This window comes from Symsagittifera roscoffensis, chromosome 3 (genome assembly GCF_963678635.1).
Source record: "Symsagittifera roscoffensis chromosome 3, txSymRosc1.1, whole genome shotgun sequence".
NCBI lineage: Eukaryota > Metazoa > Xenacoelomorpha > Acoela > Convolutidae > Symsagittifera > Symsagittifera roscoffensis.
Genome location: NC_087064.1, coordinates 46,043,031 through 46,059,265, shown reverse-complemented (window position 1 = coordinate 46,059,265; position 16,235 = coordinate 46,043,031). Strand labels below are relative to the sequence as shown.

Genomic DNA, 16,235 nt, shown 5'->3' with positions numbered 1-16,235 from the left:
GTAAAAGATTTTTTCATATACTGAGTTTTTGAGAAATGGAATCATTATGCCAATTACCATGAAGCCAAGTTTCACTTTGAAATTTCAAGATTGTTGTTTGCTGGGAATAAAAAATGGTTGCTTCTCTGTTACCAACAGTTGGTGGACGCAATCGCTGAAAACAGGCAGGAAAATAATCTCTACGGGACCATACATTGAGAATTCTCTTTCTCAATTAAAATATCTACTCTGCGATGATTTAACATTGCGTAGACGGTAAAGTTCAATTAATTATAAGTTTCTAAAGTGCAACAAGGATAGCAGGTAAACTTCCTTCACGATAATTATTTGAGGAACCTGATTTTGCGTGAAAAAAAGAACAACCAAAACACACCCGAATACAAAGTTCCTCTCCATTTTCATTAGTTGGAACAACAAAAGTCGCAAAAAGAGCGGAATCAAAACAAAAAAATCTTCTTTTGGGTTCGACTTAGTTTCAAAAGGAACTTAGCAGAAAATTCCGTAAAAAGTCAGCGCTCATCTCATTGTCAGATTTTTAGTTCAATCTCAATTTAAGTGAAGTTATATCAAAGCGGGATATATTTGAGAATGTTGTGGGAATTATTTCTAACAAAAGGCTCGCACTATTTTTAGGCAGATTTAATTAATTTTCAAAGATTTCATAGAACACTAAAAGACTCAAAAATTAAAAGCTCAGTCCCGCTGAGTTGACTTTGTTGTGTTGCTCACATTTTAATCAACAAGAAACCATTTTCACTCTTCGGAGGAAACGAGTTCGCAACGTAGAATAATTATAGTTTGAAAATTAATCAAAAATGGATTTGGCCGTTTTAATCTCCGTGGAAACGCCTTCATACTGAAGAAATATGAAAACGTTTAATCGAGAAAAGGTTTTTAATCAAATCAAGTTCTATGCTAAATTTTCGTTTTTATTTCGAATGATGGCCAGCTCAAGTTAGTTTGCTAGTAAACTCGAAATAATTTTGCTAGAATTTTTTAATGAAAAAACATGGGTGACATGTTGGTTGTTTTCACTCGATGAAAAAACTCTTATCTCGCTGCTTTGTTGATATGTAGCCATAACCAAGGAAAAACATAACGTGGCAATTGCGTTGATCAAATTTTTATCACTGGTTCGAACAGTCGAGTGTTTTAACTTTACTGTGAGATCATAAACTGTACCAATTTGCGATTGATGTGGAACTATTCTTGCCAGCTGCGCATGAATGAGAATATCAGCGTAACTTTTCATCTTTACGCTTTGAAGGCATCACTTAACTCTTTTTGATGCCTTAAAAATCGTATCATTAAGGGGCGCTCACTATCTTTCCAGGGAGCGCTTCCTTCATGTCATTTCATGAATCTTTTTGCTTTGAAGGTTTGTTCCATGTTTTTTTTTATACGATCATTGTTGTCGAGCCAGAATAATGCCAATGAACCAACTGAAGACATGATTTTTCTGGAAACAATTGAATTGTTTGGGCTCAAATTTGATTTTGTGGTCAAACTTTTGATTTCTCTTTCAAAGTTCTTATCAAATGCATTTGCTAAATGGAAGGCAAATTACGCTCTTCAAAATAGTACAATTGGCGCATTAGTACATTTATCTTTCAGTATCCCCAAAGACTTAAAAGGAACAAAAACAATAATTTGTCGGAACGAAAATTCGTCAAAACAAAAAATTGATTAAAACAAAAAACTGAGTAAAAATCATGAGAATCAATTTTGTTGTCGAGGTACGGTAAATTCTTTAGCGATTTTGTTTTCGAGCACTAGGTACTCGCCGTAGCCAATTCACCCCACTACAATTTCACTCCATTTAATGCCGGTTTTGTAATTGATTTTTTTCAATTTACGTCACCGATGACGCGATCCAACTTAATTGAGGCCATCGTCCTTACTCGTAATTCAATCTACGTATTCTGTGACACAAAACTAAATGCTTTTAAATAAAGTATAACTTAAGCCATCATTAACACTATTAGCATTTACCGTCTAAGTTTTTTCTGCAAAAAATCTTGTAACAGTCACGTCACGTTAATTATTTTAACTTCTGTTTTCTATGCTGTAATGATCGAAGCTTCCTCTCTCCACACAGTATATTCCAAAGGGCAGCATATTTTAAAGTAACATCAGGTCAAGAGTCGAGAGTGAAAACTAAAACAAGACAAGTTTGAATACTTCCAAGCAAAAGTAAACTACAGTAAGTACACAGGAGGGCAAACAATTAATTGAAACTAATGACGAGCGGGTTCACAAAAAACTCGGCATCCGATCCCTACAGTTGCAGACGCACTCCGCCATTCAAACAATCTATACTATAATTAACTGGTGTTTCACGTGTCACATGTTTAAGAAGTCCCTATGTTGACATGCTATAAAGGCAATATAGTGTTAAAATGTTTTTTGAAGTCGACGATTTGAAATATACTGTACGAGTGTTCAAGAAAGCTTTTTATTCATATAAACTACTGATTGCAAACTTCTAAAGTCAACATTTGTTTTCACCATACAACTCGTGGAACGCGAATGTCTTAACAGTTTTTTCTTCATTTCCAAGGAAAAACTTTGAAGTTTTTCGTTTCAGCATTGAAATCATAAAATTCGAAGCTAGCTAACCTGTGGTGGTATGCACTGAGTGCTTTCTCAAAGGTTGCCATTTTAGCCTAAAAGTATGAATGCTCGCCTTTTTGTATGATTTTTCAAAAACTTTTAACTAACTTAGATATGAAAAAACTGTAATGGTCAACCCTATGGTAATCTCAGCAAACGTTGCAAATCTTGCCTCCAAATATTTAAATTAAAAAAATAATTTAGCTGCTCGACCCTATGGTTGGGTAATTTCAAAAGGTTGCAGATGTGGACTCAAATAATGATCGCTCAAATCGCCTTAGTTTCCGAGATATGAAATTTGTGTTATGATTTTTCGAAAACAGTTTAAAAAATACTATTCAAAAGTTCAGCCCCATGATGTGATGCTTTGGTGCTTTCTCGGCCGTTGCACATTTGGTTTGAAATTAAGTCTTTCTTAGTTTCTGAGATATGACGATTTTAATAAACAGATTTTTCAAAAAAAATTCTGATATTTATTTTTAATTACGCTGAATCAAACTATTGATGGCAGTAAATTATAAATAAAATCAACCCTAATAATAACTTAATCTAATAATTTGAACAAGAATCCTTGTGAAGAAATAAGGATTTTTACAAAAAAAACTAGTCGTTGTAGAACTTTTTCTCAATTATGGAATGTGCAGTTGTATGCTGTCGGCATTTTACGTCGTACTTCATAGTTTAAGTTTGGAATATCTGAAAACCACTAGATAAAGCTTGAACGTTTTGAGTACTGAGCCTGAACGTTATTTTGATATCTTACTTTAAATTGCAGGTTTAGCCTATCGGTTTACGGTCAGTTTTTTTGCTTAAAATGCTCATTGGGCTGCAATGGTTTTGGTTTAGTTGTTATTTGGTTAAATATGGCTCTTTTTTTGTCATATGATGTGCAAATTTTGGTTTTCCTGCATGTTTGGTCTTGAGAAGACTTCAACAAATATTCACTGCTCAATTTTTTTTATGTCAACAATTTAGTTTTTGTGAGTATTATCGTTTTCGTTAACGCCCGGTTTTTTTCAATGCTAATTGAAAGCTGGCAATAGTGTTTTTGACGCTTAATTTCATTCGAGACAAACTTGTGAATGTTTTGGTTAGCGTTACAATTTTTTTTCAATTCATTTTTTCATTTTATTTGCTTTTTTTAATGTCTTTTTTGTGCCATTCGAAGTGTTTTTTGCACTAGTTGCTGAACAAGAAGAAGCAAGTGGAAATTCATTCGACATTTTTTTCGGAATTTTTTTCCAAGATTCGATATATTATAGTTTTCTTGCAAAAAGTTACACCTGTTGAAGAACTGAACTTTTTTAACGCGTGAGTGAGCATCAGTTCGAGAAACATAATATCACTATGCCAATCAAAACGATGCAAAACATAATGATGATCAAAGGAGAACAAACCGAAACACATTTCTGATCAACAGCTACGTCATTTTTTAATGTTTTTTCAGTTGTTTTTTTTTGTTTCAAAAATTCATTCCGTCAAGTTTTTCTGAGGAGGTATCTGTATACAGTGCTGATTTATATTATCCGGACAAAACGAACAAAACATGAATTTTCAAACGCGTTTTTCTCAAATTGGGTAAAGATTAGACAAAAAGTGAAGAGAACAAAAGCTGCTTAGAATTTCACCAGAGTTAATATGGTGCCATTTTTTATCCGAAATTCTCAACAAACTCAACAAAAATTTTACCCCAAAAATGGGTCACGCTGAAACTACTTTGTTAGTTGATAAGAAAATTATATCACAAGAAGCCTCTTACGCAGCTCAACAAGGTTTAAGAAGGGTTAAGTCTACAAAAATTTGAGCAAATTGTTTAAAATTTATTTTTCAACAGAGATTCTGGGTTTTATATAGTAAAAATCACATTTATTGACTATCAATGAAAATTTTTTCTCATATACTGGTTTTTGGAGACTTAACCCTTCTTAAACCTTGTTGAGCTGCATAGGAAGCTTCTTGTGATATAATTTTCTTATCAATTAACAAAGTAATTTCAGCGCAATTCTTGATTAATTGAAAAAAGCCAAAATGACCCATTTTTGGGGTGAAATTTTTGTTGAAAATTTCGGGAAAAAATGGCACCATATTAATTCTGGTGAAATTCTAAGCAACTTTTGTTCTCTTCGCTTTTTGTCTCATCTCCACTCAATTTGAGGAAAACGCGTTTGAAAGTTCAAGTTTCGTTCGTTTTTTCCGGATAATTTAAATCAGCACTGTATGAACATGTTTATTTTTTTCGCTCACTTTTAAAATAACTAGGTTTGTCAGCAGTTTATTCTCGGAACATTTGCCTTTAAGGTAGGATACTACGGTCTGATGGCTCTTTAAATATAACGTTTCTGTTCTCCTTTATTTCGAAGAAAAAAAATTCAAACTTATGCAGATAATGTAATTTTTGATGCAAGTGTTATCAAATCGGAATACAGATTTTTTTTCGGGTAAAGAACTTAGTTAACAAAAGCTTTTGAATCATTTGTGATGCTGCTGAAATGCTCAATGTCTTAAAAATTAAATTTAACTAGTGTCTGCTAGTATAGTTTTTTTTAAAACTCAATAGCTAGAATTATAACCATTGTGTGCATAAGTATACAATTTCGGTATTAGTTTCTTGCTGTTGTTTGTCGACTTAAGCTTTGTCGGTTTAATTTCCGAATTATGTTTAATACCCTGCGTATAAAACATATATAATTCTTGTGGATCGTATGTGGTTAGTTCATGCATTTTTTGTTCCAATCTGGTTTTGCCAAAAGGTTTTAATTGATATTTAGCTTATTGGCTGTCGGCTTTATTTCTGTCGGAATAATTACCTCTTTTTGTATTTCTTGTTGTATTTCAGATCGTTAAGGCTCTAGCGCCGAAATTTTGAATGCTAAGAATCAACCCCACGAAAAACTTCAAAATACGTTATTAAATATCACCATGAAAAAACTGATGTAAAAGGATGTCTGATCTGAGAGCGACTGGAAAGATCATTGAAATTTTAATCAAATCTGCATTTCAATTGAAAGTGCGGCTCCTTGTTCAATTTTTTTTGCTCTCTGACTCGACTTTTTACCAATGATGTGGCGGTGCCTTTTTTGTGTCCTTTTAACTCTAACTGCAGACATGTTGATGGTTTTCGTGTTAAAAGGTGTTGCCTGGAGTTGAATTCTTTTGTAAAATTTGTTTTGAGGCAAGAGAACTGGTTGAAAAAGAAATTTTTAGCTTTCGAATTGCCTCTTTTGCGAAACTCCGCAAAAATCTCCCCTTGTTTTTGAAGGTAAGTGTTTAAGGCAGGTGTCTCCTGTTCGGGTGGTCCTTCACTTGCATCTCCTAGTCTTCACAAGCTTTTGTTTTTCAAAGATTTTTTCTCGGCTTATTTTCTCTAATTAAAGGAGCTCTTTTTTTGTTATTTGTCGCTTGTGTTTGTGAAGTGACAGCTTTGCCTTTATGTAAAAAGCCCATTTTTGTGAATAATGAACGTAGTGAAGAATAATAAACGTAGATAGGTGATTTTTTTATTTCAGGAAAAAAGTCATGCTCTAATATATAGATGTGCATTCATTTTTGGAGACTTAACCGTTCTTAAACCTTGTTGAGCTGCATAGGAAGCTTCTTGTGATATAATTTTCTTATCAATTAACAAAGTAATTTCAGCGCAATTCTTGATTAATTGAAAAAAGCCAAAATGACCCATTTTTGGGGTAAAATTTTTGTTGAAAATTTCGGGAAAAAATGGCACCATATTAATTCTGGTGAAATTCTAAGCAACTTTTGTTCTCTTCGCTTTTTGTCTCATCTCCACTCAATTTGAGGAAAACGCGTTTGAAAGTTCAAGTTTCGTTCGTTTTTTCCGGATAATTTAAATCAGCACTGTATGAACATGTTTATTTTTTTCGCTCACTTTTAAAATAACTAGGTTTGTCAGCAGTTTATTCTCGGAACATTTGCCTTTAAGGTAGGATACTACGGTCTGATGGCTCTTTAAATATAACGTTTCTGTTCTCCTTTATTTCGAAGAAAAAAAATTCAAACTTATGCAGATAATGTAATTTTTGATGCAAGTGTTATCAAATCGGAATACAGATTTTTTTTCGGGTAAAGAACTTAGTTAATAAAAGCTTTTGAATCATTTGTGATGCTGCTGAAATGCTCAATGTCTTAAAAATTAAATTTAACTAGTGTCTGCTAGTATAGTTTTTTTTAAAACTCAATAGCTAGAATTATAACCATTGTGTGCATAAGTATACAATTTCGGTATTAGTTTCTTGCTGTTGTTTGTCGACTTAAGCTTTGTCGGTTTAATTTCCGAATTATGTTTAATACCCTGCGTATAAAACATATATAATTCTTGTGGATCGTATGTGGTTAGTTCATGCATTTTTTGTTCCAATCTGGTTTTGCCAAAAGGTTTTAATTGATATTTAGCTTATTGGCTGTCGGCTTTATTTCTGTCGGAATAATTACCTCTTTTTGTATTTCTTGTTGTATTTCAGATCGTTAAGGCTCTAGCGCCGAAATTTTGAATGCTAAGAATCAACCCCACGAAAAACTTCAAAATACGTTATTAAATATCACCATGAAAAAACTGATGTAAAAGGATGTCTGATCTGAGAGCGACTGGAAAGATCATTGAAATTTTAATCAAATCTGCATTTCAATTGAAAGTGCGGCTCCTTGTTCAATTTTTTTTTGCTCTCTGACTCGACTTTTTAACGATGATGTGGCGGTGCCTTTTTTGTGTCCTTTTAACTCTAACTGCAGACATGTTGATGGTTTTCGTGTTAAAAGGTGTTGCCTGGAGTTGAATTCTTTTGTAAAATTTGTTTTGAGGCAAGAGAACTGGTTGAAAAAGAAATTTTTAGCTTTCGAATTGCCTCTTTTGCGAAACTCCGCAAAAATCTCCCCTTGTTTTTGAAGGTAAGTGTTTAAGGCAGGTGTCTCCTGTTCGGGTGGTCCTTCACTTGCATCTCCTAGTCTTCACAAGCTTTTGTTTTTCAAAGATTTTTTCTCGGCTTATTTTCTCTAATTAAAGGAGCTCTTTTTTTGTTATTTGTCGCTTGTGTTTGTGAAGTGACAGCTTTGCCTTTATGTAAAAAGCCCATTTTTGTGAATAATGAACGTAGTGAAGAATAATAAACGTAGATAGGTGATTTTTTTATTTCAGGAAAAAGTCATGCTCTAATATATACAGATGTGCATTCATACATAATAATTCATTTATGAATGCACTTAGGTATATATGCACTTTTGATCCAGTTTTCTCAAGTTGGGTTAATTTATCAAAAAGCGCCCATCATAAATAGTTCTAGAAATTCAAAGTTCGTTTCTCTTTTCCAACTGTCAGTTGACAATGTTTTATGTTTCAGTGAGCTGAGAAAGGAATTCCTGAAGTGGCTGCAGATAGTTGTGTCACTGTTCTCCCTAAAGAGACAGAAGAGACCTTTCCTGCTTTTCTTTGATGGACTCGAACGGATGTGCTCAAAAACTACCAAAAGCGGTGGCGTCACATATTGTAATCTAAACTGGGTGCCCAAAGTTCTTCCTAAAGTGAGCAAAAAATAATATGGGATAAAAATCATTATTTTTTCAACAAAGTTGTTGAATCAGAGAAAAAAGAGCCCAGTCAAAACAACATGCATTACACAATAGAGACTCGAATCGGTCTATATTTTTCGGATCAACCATACAATGTCTCACCCTCTGTTTGACCTACCGTAGAATGTCCTGCCCAAGCATGTATTAATTCTGAAATTTAATTCCGCATAAGATATTCATTTCAAACAAGTGCGCAGAATCAACGAGTTGAGAAATTTTTTATACGGAGCAGCTCTTTTATACTTTTAATAGCTGATATATTTCAATAAATGGTAGATTCAAATTGAATAGCTGGATCGCTTTTTCTTTTACTTCGCACATAATTTATAATTCGCTTCAAAGGCCAAACTTTTTTGCAGAAATGTAAATTTTGAATTTTTGAGTAGCATTTCATCTGCCAGAAAAATGTATTTACAAAAACTATCTTAGTAGTTGCATAATTGATTGAAAATGAAATGACTAAATTATGTATTATAATTCTCAAATTTTAATACTTGCTTTACACTCAAAATTACCAGCTATTGTAACATATCACGTTTTAATAACCTAAAATATTAATCATAATTTTCTATCGATTACGTTTTTTGATCAATTAGACCAATTTATTTTGCCTTCGAAGAAGTTAATTTCTGAAAAACAGTCATTTTATCCGCCCTCCCCTAAATCGATTGGGGGTGTTTATTTTTTTTTGAATAGTAATTAAAAGTCTAATTTCCAAAGGAAACTTCGGCAACAACGAATCTCGAACAAATGGAACTGTCGTGATGTTACTATGAAACAAGGCTAGCAAGTTGCTGTGCAAGTAGCACAGAATGTTCTGCCCACCACCAAAGGATTTTTTTGGGGGGGCTTCAGGGATTCGATCCCTGCCGATGCAAAAGTTCCCTCTTTGTACTAATTTGAGACATCCATTTTTCTGGTCATAATTTTCCAAAAAGTGCCTAAAAACGCTTTTTTGACCTGTTCTTTCGAAATTTTGCCTGCTGCTGAAAATTTGACCAAAACAAGGTGTTTGTAGTGCTTTGGGAGATCTCGAAAAATCATTTTAGTCAACCTATAAAAAAGTTTATTTTTCAGTTAAGTATTTTTTCCAGTAAAGGGTGACTCAATTAGATAAATTCACGTATGTTTGCAGTAAAGGTTGATTGAATTAGGTAAAAGAACCAAAGAATTAGGAGTAATAATAGTTAAAATAACGTTGAAATTGTAGACGTTGAAATAGAATTGGGATATCAGTCAATTTCGCTAAAATCCCACTACCAAAAATGCTAATCATACAACTTTCATATAGGAAAAATGCTACTCATACACTTTTTTTTGTAAATCCATACCTACGGAAAGCTGCATGAAAGGTCTATGATTAGTGATTTTTCATATATGGAAATTGTATGACAAGCATTGTCCCATTAACCAAAAAATTGTTTTTTTTTTTGTTTTTTTTTTTTTTCAGTTTAATTTCTCGTGAACACAAGTTACAAAAACCATGGTTTACTCAAAACTAGGGTCACCAAAGGTTCCATGGTCTTGCAATTACAATGCATTGGAAACGACCTGAATTGTATAAGAGTTGTCTTACACAAACTATTTACTGAAAGCATCAAACTTTTAAGTTTTGGCAAAAATTTACCAGATGATTTCTTTCAAATATTGAGTTTTTAATTTATCAGTCATTGATCAAGGCATGCATAAGCATGCCATACAAAAGAAATGGGAATTTTTAGCATTTTTGAAAAAGTTTATCCAGAGAAATGGAAAAAAAATCAAATTTTGGTGTATCCAGGACTACGTTATGCACACAAATTGATTTTGCTTGCAAAAGTTTTTTTTGAAAATGTTTGTTTGAGTACAAAATTCGAGTTGTTCGGTGAAATTTTAAAACTAAAATTTTTGTTCGCCATCAAAAAAAATGCTAGTCTTACAATTTCCTTATATGAAATTGGTATGATTAGTACTTTTTTTTTGACAAAAAGTTGTTCTTTTATATTTATTACAATACACTGACTTTTATGCCAAAGCAAGAAAAAAGTTCTTTGAAAATTCGATCAGACTATTTTAGCAAAATGTATGAAATTTGTATGATTAGAATTTTTTCATAGACTTAGTTTATGGAACTGTATGATTAGCATTTTTTGTCTATTGAGGTCAACCCGGGATCGTCAAATTTCGCCTGATTTAGTCTGAAAATTTTTGAAAACATTCAGACGAGTTTTTCTCGACACTGAGACAAATTTTTCAAATTCGAATAACGATCAAAAGGGCTCGAATTTAATACCGCTTTGAGCTTTCCGTGAGGTAGTCAAAATTGGCTGGAACAAAAACAGAGAGTGGAACGGAATTTTGGATTCGGGGTCAATTTTGGGACAACAACAATGAGCAAAAACGGAGAGTGGAACGGAATTTTGGATTCGGGGTCAATTTAGGAACAACAACAATGAACAAAAACGCAGAGTGGAACGGATTTTTGGATTCGGGGTCAATTTCGGAACAACAACAATCATAATTTTGTTTAGGGTTGTGTCTTTGTGCTCAGCGTCAGCTCCTCTGGACCTCTTCACAAGCGAGCCGAGGAATTGGCCGATGACGTCATTTCAATAGGGGAACTAAATGTCGTGGACAGGAAACACCTGGTGCAAAGTCGTCTTAGTAACTTTGGCAAACACCTAGACACGGCTGCTTTTAATAACCAACTGGGACAGCTGGTGTCTAAGAGAGACGCCTCAAATCCGTTGTATTTAACATACGCGTGCGACGAATTGCGGATGTCCGGAACCTATGAACAGGTGTGCTGTTTGTTACCAATACTGTTTAATGATCAGGCTTCGCCGAGGAGTAAATATGCTCGGATTTGATCGAAGAGTAAATAGTCGTTGATTGATTCGCGGTATAAAAACGCGTGGATTCGTGGAGTATAAAAACCTTTTTTATTATTTTGTGTGGCTAGCAGTATCAAGTTAGAACAAGTTTGTTTGTTCGTGTAAACAAATTGTCCCACTGAATTATTGAATGATTTGGTAGCCTCATTCATAATCATTCAAGTTCCATGCTCATTTGGGTGCGGAGGTGAGGTTTTTGTTTAGGACAAACAAACTACCGGGCTCTGATCCGGCCAGGAAATTCAAGCAAACTAAGAGTATTTAGTGAGAAAGGCATAAATAGATTGTTTCTAACTCACAGCATCACTCACAAACAGTATCTAACGCATAAGGTTTACGCACAAACTAAGGCGCGTCCCTGAAAAACTAGAAACAGCAAAGAAAAATAGGAAAATTTAATTCGTATAAATAGGAATTATCTTTGAGAAAACAGTTTTTGCTGTAAAAACGGTATTAATTAATTCCATTTATAGTTAATATTTTTTCGTGTCAAGTAGAAGTTTGTTTGAGGGTAAAAGATTTTAAGTTTTTTTTTTACTCCTATGGCTGAATGAACTCTGCAAGGAGTTTGTTCTAATTATTTTTAAATTAAGAATTTTTGGTTTGTGAGCTCTCGTAGATCACCTTTAAGTTAACTCATCTCTGTTTAAAATTTTCAGATGTGATTTTCATGGTAACTGATCAACGATATCTTTGAGTAAACGTAGTTTTTTCTTTGCAAAGAAATTTTTGAGGCGCAGCAACATTAAAAAAGCCATAAGATATAATGGGTTTGGCAGGAACACGATAAAAACCTAAGAAGTTGTTTTTGTATTTCAGAAAATTTGGTTTATTCCAGAAAAATTCCTTTTTATTTTTAATCCTGAAACATATGGTCCTTATCATCCGACTTTGCTCAAAAACAAGTATTTGCAAGACACATTTTGATGAAAAGTCATATGTAAAAACGCCATAAGATATATTGGGCCTAGTATAAACTTGATAAAACCAAAAAAAAAATAGTTTTCGAAGAAAAACTTGTATTGCTTGATTTTCAATTTTTTTTCGCCAATTGAAAACTACCTTACACTTTTTTTCATGCACCATATGTTCTTTTTTTCCTTTATCTGAATTGTTTTTTGATAAGTTTTTTAAAAGTCCATGAACGTGGTGCAGATTATTATATAGGACGCGATGATTTTTTTCTCTTTTTTTCGGGAAAGTATTAAAATTTGTTCAGGCGCAAATTTACTTCTTCGCGGTTCGACTTGTGATTTCTTTTCAATTCCAGTTCATTGATTTTGGAGAAAGCAAACCACTATCGAATAGCAAAAGTGCAAACGTCCCCAAAAACGTGATCGACTTCTAGTTTTGAAAGTGGAATTTAGTTTATAGATTTTCGAGCGAAATAAAAAGTTTGCTTATTGATCAAGTTTTCTCAAATGGAGTTAATTTTATCAAAAAAACTGCCAATCATAAGTTGTTCTTAAAATTCAAATAGCCGTAAGGGCATCTAATGTTTAATTTGAATTTCGAATGCGGTTAGTGTTTGATATTCATTAAGCTTCCGTAGCTGAGTGGTTAGTGTCTGAGACTCATAATCTCTAGATCGGAGATCGGTTTCTAGGCGTTGCCGAGTTCTTACTAATTCGAGGCTTTTTCTTTTGCTTATTGCTTTTGTAGAGCTGCTTTTTGTCGTTTTCTCTCTGTTTTTTGCGAAGCACAGCTTCACCTCTGTTTTACCCTTCATAACAGGATTTAATATTTTCCATGTTAAACAAAGTGATTCATCTTTCTTTCTCGACACTTTGAATATTTATTTTACACTTATTTTTTTTGGTGGAATTGAATCATATGTTACCTAGTGTATCACGCGTATTGTAAAATTGAGTGTTTTTTTTTCGATTCATCCAGGACATGCTTTTCTCCGGCGGATTAAATTTGTCGATTCTACCCGATTTGAAGTATCCAGCATTTCAAAAAGTCTTGTTCCACATATATCATGATGAAATAAAAGCAAATTTTTGCAAGGAGTGTTTTTATTTTTCAAACGATTTAAATTTTTTCGGGAAGCAGTGTTTCAGATTTTTTCCGCCATCTCAACATTGAGACCCACTTTAAAATTTTTATTTGCTTTAAATTATACTTTTCACTTTTCCCCTAAACAATTTTGTTGCAGATCTTCGTTGCTTTATTAGTGAACCGTAACATTTTTCAGGCTCGTTACCAGTAGGACGAGAGGTATCATGGTTGCCTTTGGACTTTAAAGTGTGGTGTTTGAGTCCCGACTGGGCCTTGTTTTTCATCATGTACGATATTAATTTTTTTCCGGTAAAAATCAAATTTTCGGATTTTCGTTTGGCTGCTTAGTTATGTCGACTTAGTTGTCGCATCACGGATTTTTTTTTTGCTGTCAGCAATTTTCATTGTACTTGCAAGTGTTGTTCTTTGTAGCTTCAGGGAGGACTTGATACTTTTTTTACAAATCGAAATAACTCCGGCTCAGCTACTTTGGTACACCTAGTGTTTTTCAACATTTATCATTTTTTTGGCTGTTTTTTATATTTTTTTTTGTTGATTTGCAAGTGATGCTAAGATTAGCTGCTTCACCTCTGTGTGTGAGCACTACCTTTTAAACTAACTGTTCTTCTTTTTTGGTTGATTATTTATTGACTTGTAGGAACCGAAAGATCTCTATGAATTTAAGAAGATCTCTATGAATTTAAGAAGATCTCTTTGAATTTTGTCCATGAATTTAAGTAAGTTGTCACCAATATTTAAAGCGACTCTTAAAGTTTCGAGCTTCAGTATGAGTTTTCCAATTGTTGGTGTTTGTGGTCGTTATATATTGCTAAGTTTGCGCTAAGCTATCCTCTTTTTTGAAATCATATTGGAAAGAATGTCGTTTTGAAGAGTTTAGAATTTATTTGTACAGGAGAAATCATATTTGTAAATTGCTTAGCAGAAATAATCATTTTTTGCCGCATCTTTTCGATTTCAGTTTATGTTTTGTTTTATCTTTTCGATTCTCCTATAAAGCTCAAATATTTTCTTCTGGAAAAGCAGCGAATCCATTGATATTGTGGTATCTATTTCTTTTGGTTCAAAAACGCAGCATGCATTAATGTTTTCTTGGGTTAAATCCTTCAAATTTGGAGAGGAACTTCGTCTTTGGGCGTGCTCAAGCTTTTTTCCACGCAAAATCAGTTGCCATATAATCGCCGTATTATGTTGGGTAATATCTCATATTCAAGTTTTTTCATCGTCGAGCGGGTATAGGGAGCTAGTAACGTTCATGAAATGAAAATTGGCTCAAGTTTTGTGGGCTTAGTTGCCAATTTTGTCGGCTTAGTTGCCACATCACGGATTTTGTTTTGCTGCAAGCAATTATCATTGTTCTTGCAAGTGTTGTTCTTTGTAGCTTCAAGGAGGACTTGATGTTTTTATACAGATCCAATTAACTTCGGCTCAGCTGATTTTGGTACACCTAGTGTTTTTCAATATTTATCTTTTTTTCGGCTTATATGTTTTTGTTTGTGAAGTACCGCAAGTGATGCGAAGCTCCGCTTGGCCTCTATGTATAGTCAATGCCTTTTAAACTAACTTTTCTACTTCGTGTGTTGGTTATTTTTTGAATTGTAGGAACCGAAAGATCTCATGATAACAAAATTTTCGAATGTAGATTTTGAGTGTTCATCAAAATTACTTAGTATTTTGTCTCATGATTTAACAGAATTTTACCAATATTCAATGCGATTAATAATTAGTCCAGCTTCAGTTTCAGTTTTCCCCATAGTAGTTTCGGTGGTTGTAATTTTTTGTTAAGTACTGGTTTCCCTGTTTCATCGCTCAAAATATCGGCTTTCCCTAAAATTTTTTTGTCAATGTTTGTGACTCTGCGAGTAGAACCTCCATTGGCACGCCGCAAAGCTGCAACTTTTTTCTCTTTGTCGAAAATGTGTTAGTCGAAAATGTCATCTGCAAAAAAAACAGTTCGTACACTAAAGATCTGCTTCTGGTAGCGAATCTAAGGGCTCTAATCTATTATCTATTATATATTTAAATGCGGGCTTCACTATCTCGCCATGTTTAAGCTTTTTCAACGTATTATTTTTTGCATGTTTAAGCTATATCGTATATTGCAATGGTTAAGAATTTTTTCGATTTTCCAATTTGATTTTCAGGGTTATTTTACCGAGTTTAAATTAAGCAGTCCAATATCGAATTAGGGGTTGCGAATTTGGCCTCCAATTTTGAATGCCCGAATCATTTTAATTAACGAGATAAGACGATTTTTGAGTTTTTTCAAAAGTTTTCAGAAATTTCAAATAATTAAATCATTTACAAAACTTGAAGTTCCCAACCGTGTAGTTGGGTGCTGTCAGAGAGCTCTAAGGAGTTACAAATCTTGCCTCCAAATATGACTGTTCAAATTATTGTAGTTTTCGAGATATGACGTTTTTTGTGATTTTTTTCAAAAATTTTCAGAAAACTTAAGTTATGATTATTTTTCTATGAATCTGAAATTTCCAACCTTGTAGTTGGGTGCCGTCAGAGTACTCTAAGGAGTTACAAGCGTTGCCTCCAAATATGACTGTTCAAATCTTTGTATTTTTTGAGATATGACGTTTTTTGATTTTTTCAAAAAGTTTTCAGAAAACCAATGTTAATTTTTTTTTGCAAAATCTGAAATTCCTAACCCTGTAGTTAGGTCCTGTCAGAGTACTCTCAAAGATTGCAAATCTCGCCTCTAAGTTTGACTGCTCAATTCTTTGTAGTTTTCGAGATATGACGTTTGTGATTTTTTCAAAAGTTTTCAGAAAACTTAAATTATTTTTCTTCAAAAGTATGAAATTCCCAACCCTGTAGTTAGGTCCTGTCAGAGTACTTTCAAGGATTGCGAATCTTGCCTCCAATTATGGTTGCTCAATTCTTTGTAGTTTTCGAGAGGTGACGTTTTTTGTGATTTTTTCAAAATTTTCAGAAAGTTTATATTAATTAGTTTGCACAATTTGAATTTTCCAACGGTATAGTTCGGTGTTGTCAGGGTACTCTAAAGAGTTGCAAATCTTGCCACATACGACTGTTAAACGCGACTGCTCAAATGCTTTTAGTTTCCCGAGATGTGACGTTTTTTGATTTTTTTCAAAGTTTCTCAAAAAACTTATCTACAAAGAAATTCAAAAAAGTTTG

The 16,235-nt window shown here is 33.5% G+C and overlaps 1 protein-coding gene across 1 annotated transcript in view; it reads left to right on the top strand.

Moving 5' to 3' along the window:
* Window positions 1-16,235, top strand: part of LOC134841733 (telomerase protein component 1-like) — a 126,368-nt gene that overhangs the window by 53,356 nt on the left and 56,777 nt on the right. The window contains exons 21-22 of the mRNA XM_063857769.1: window positions 7,962-8,142; window positions 10,701-10,970. Of these exons, the coding sequence (XP_063713839.1) occupies window positions 7,962-8,142; window positions 10,701-10,970 (451 nt within the window). The remainder of the gene's footprint in view (window positions 1-7,961; window positions 8,143-10,700; window positions 10,971-16,235) is intronic.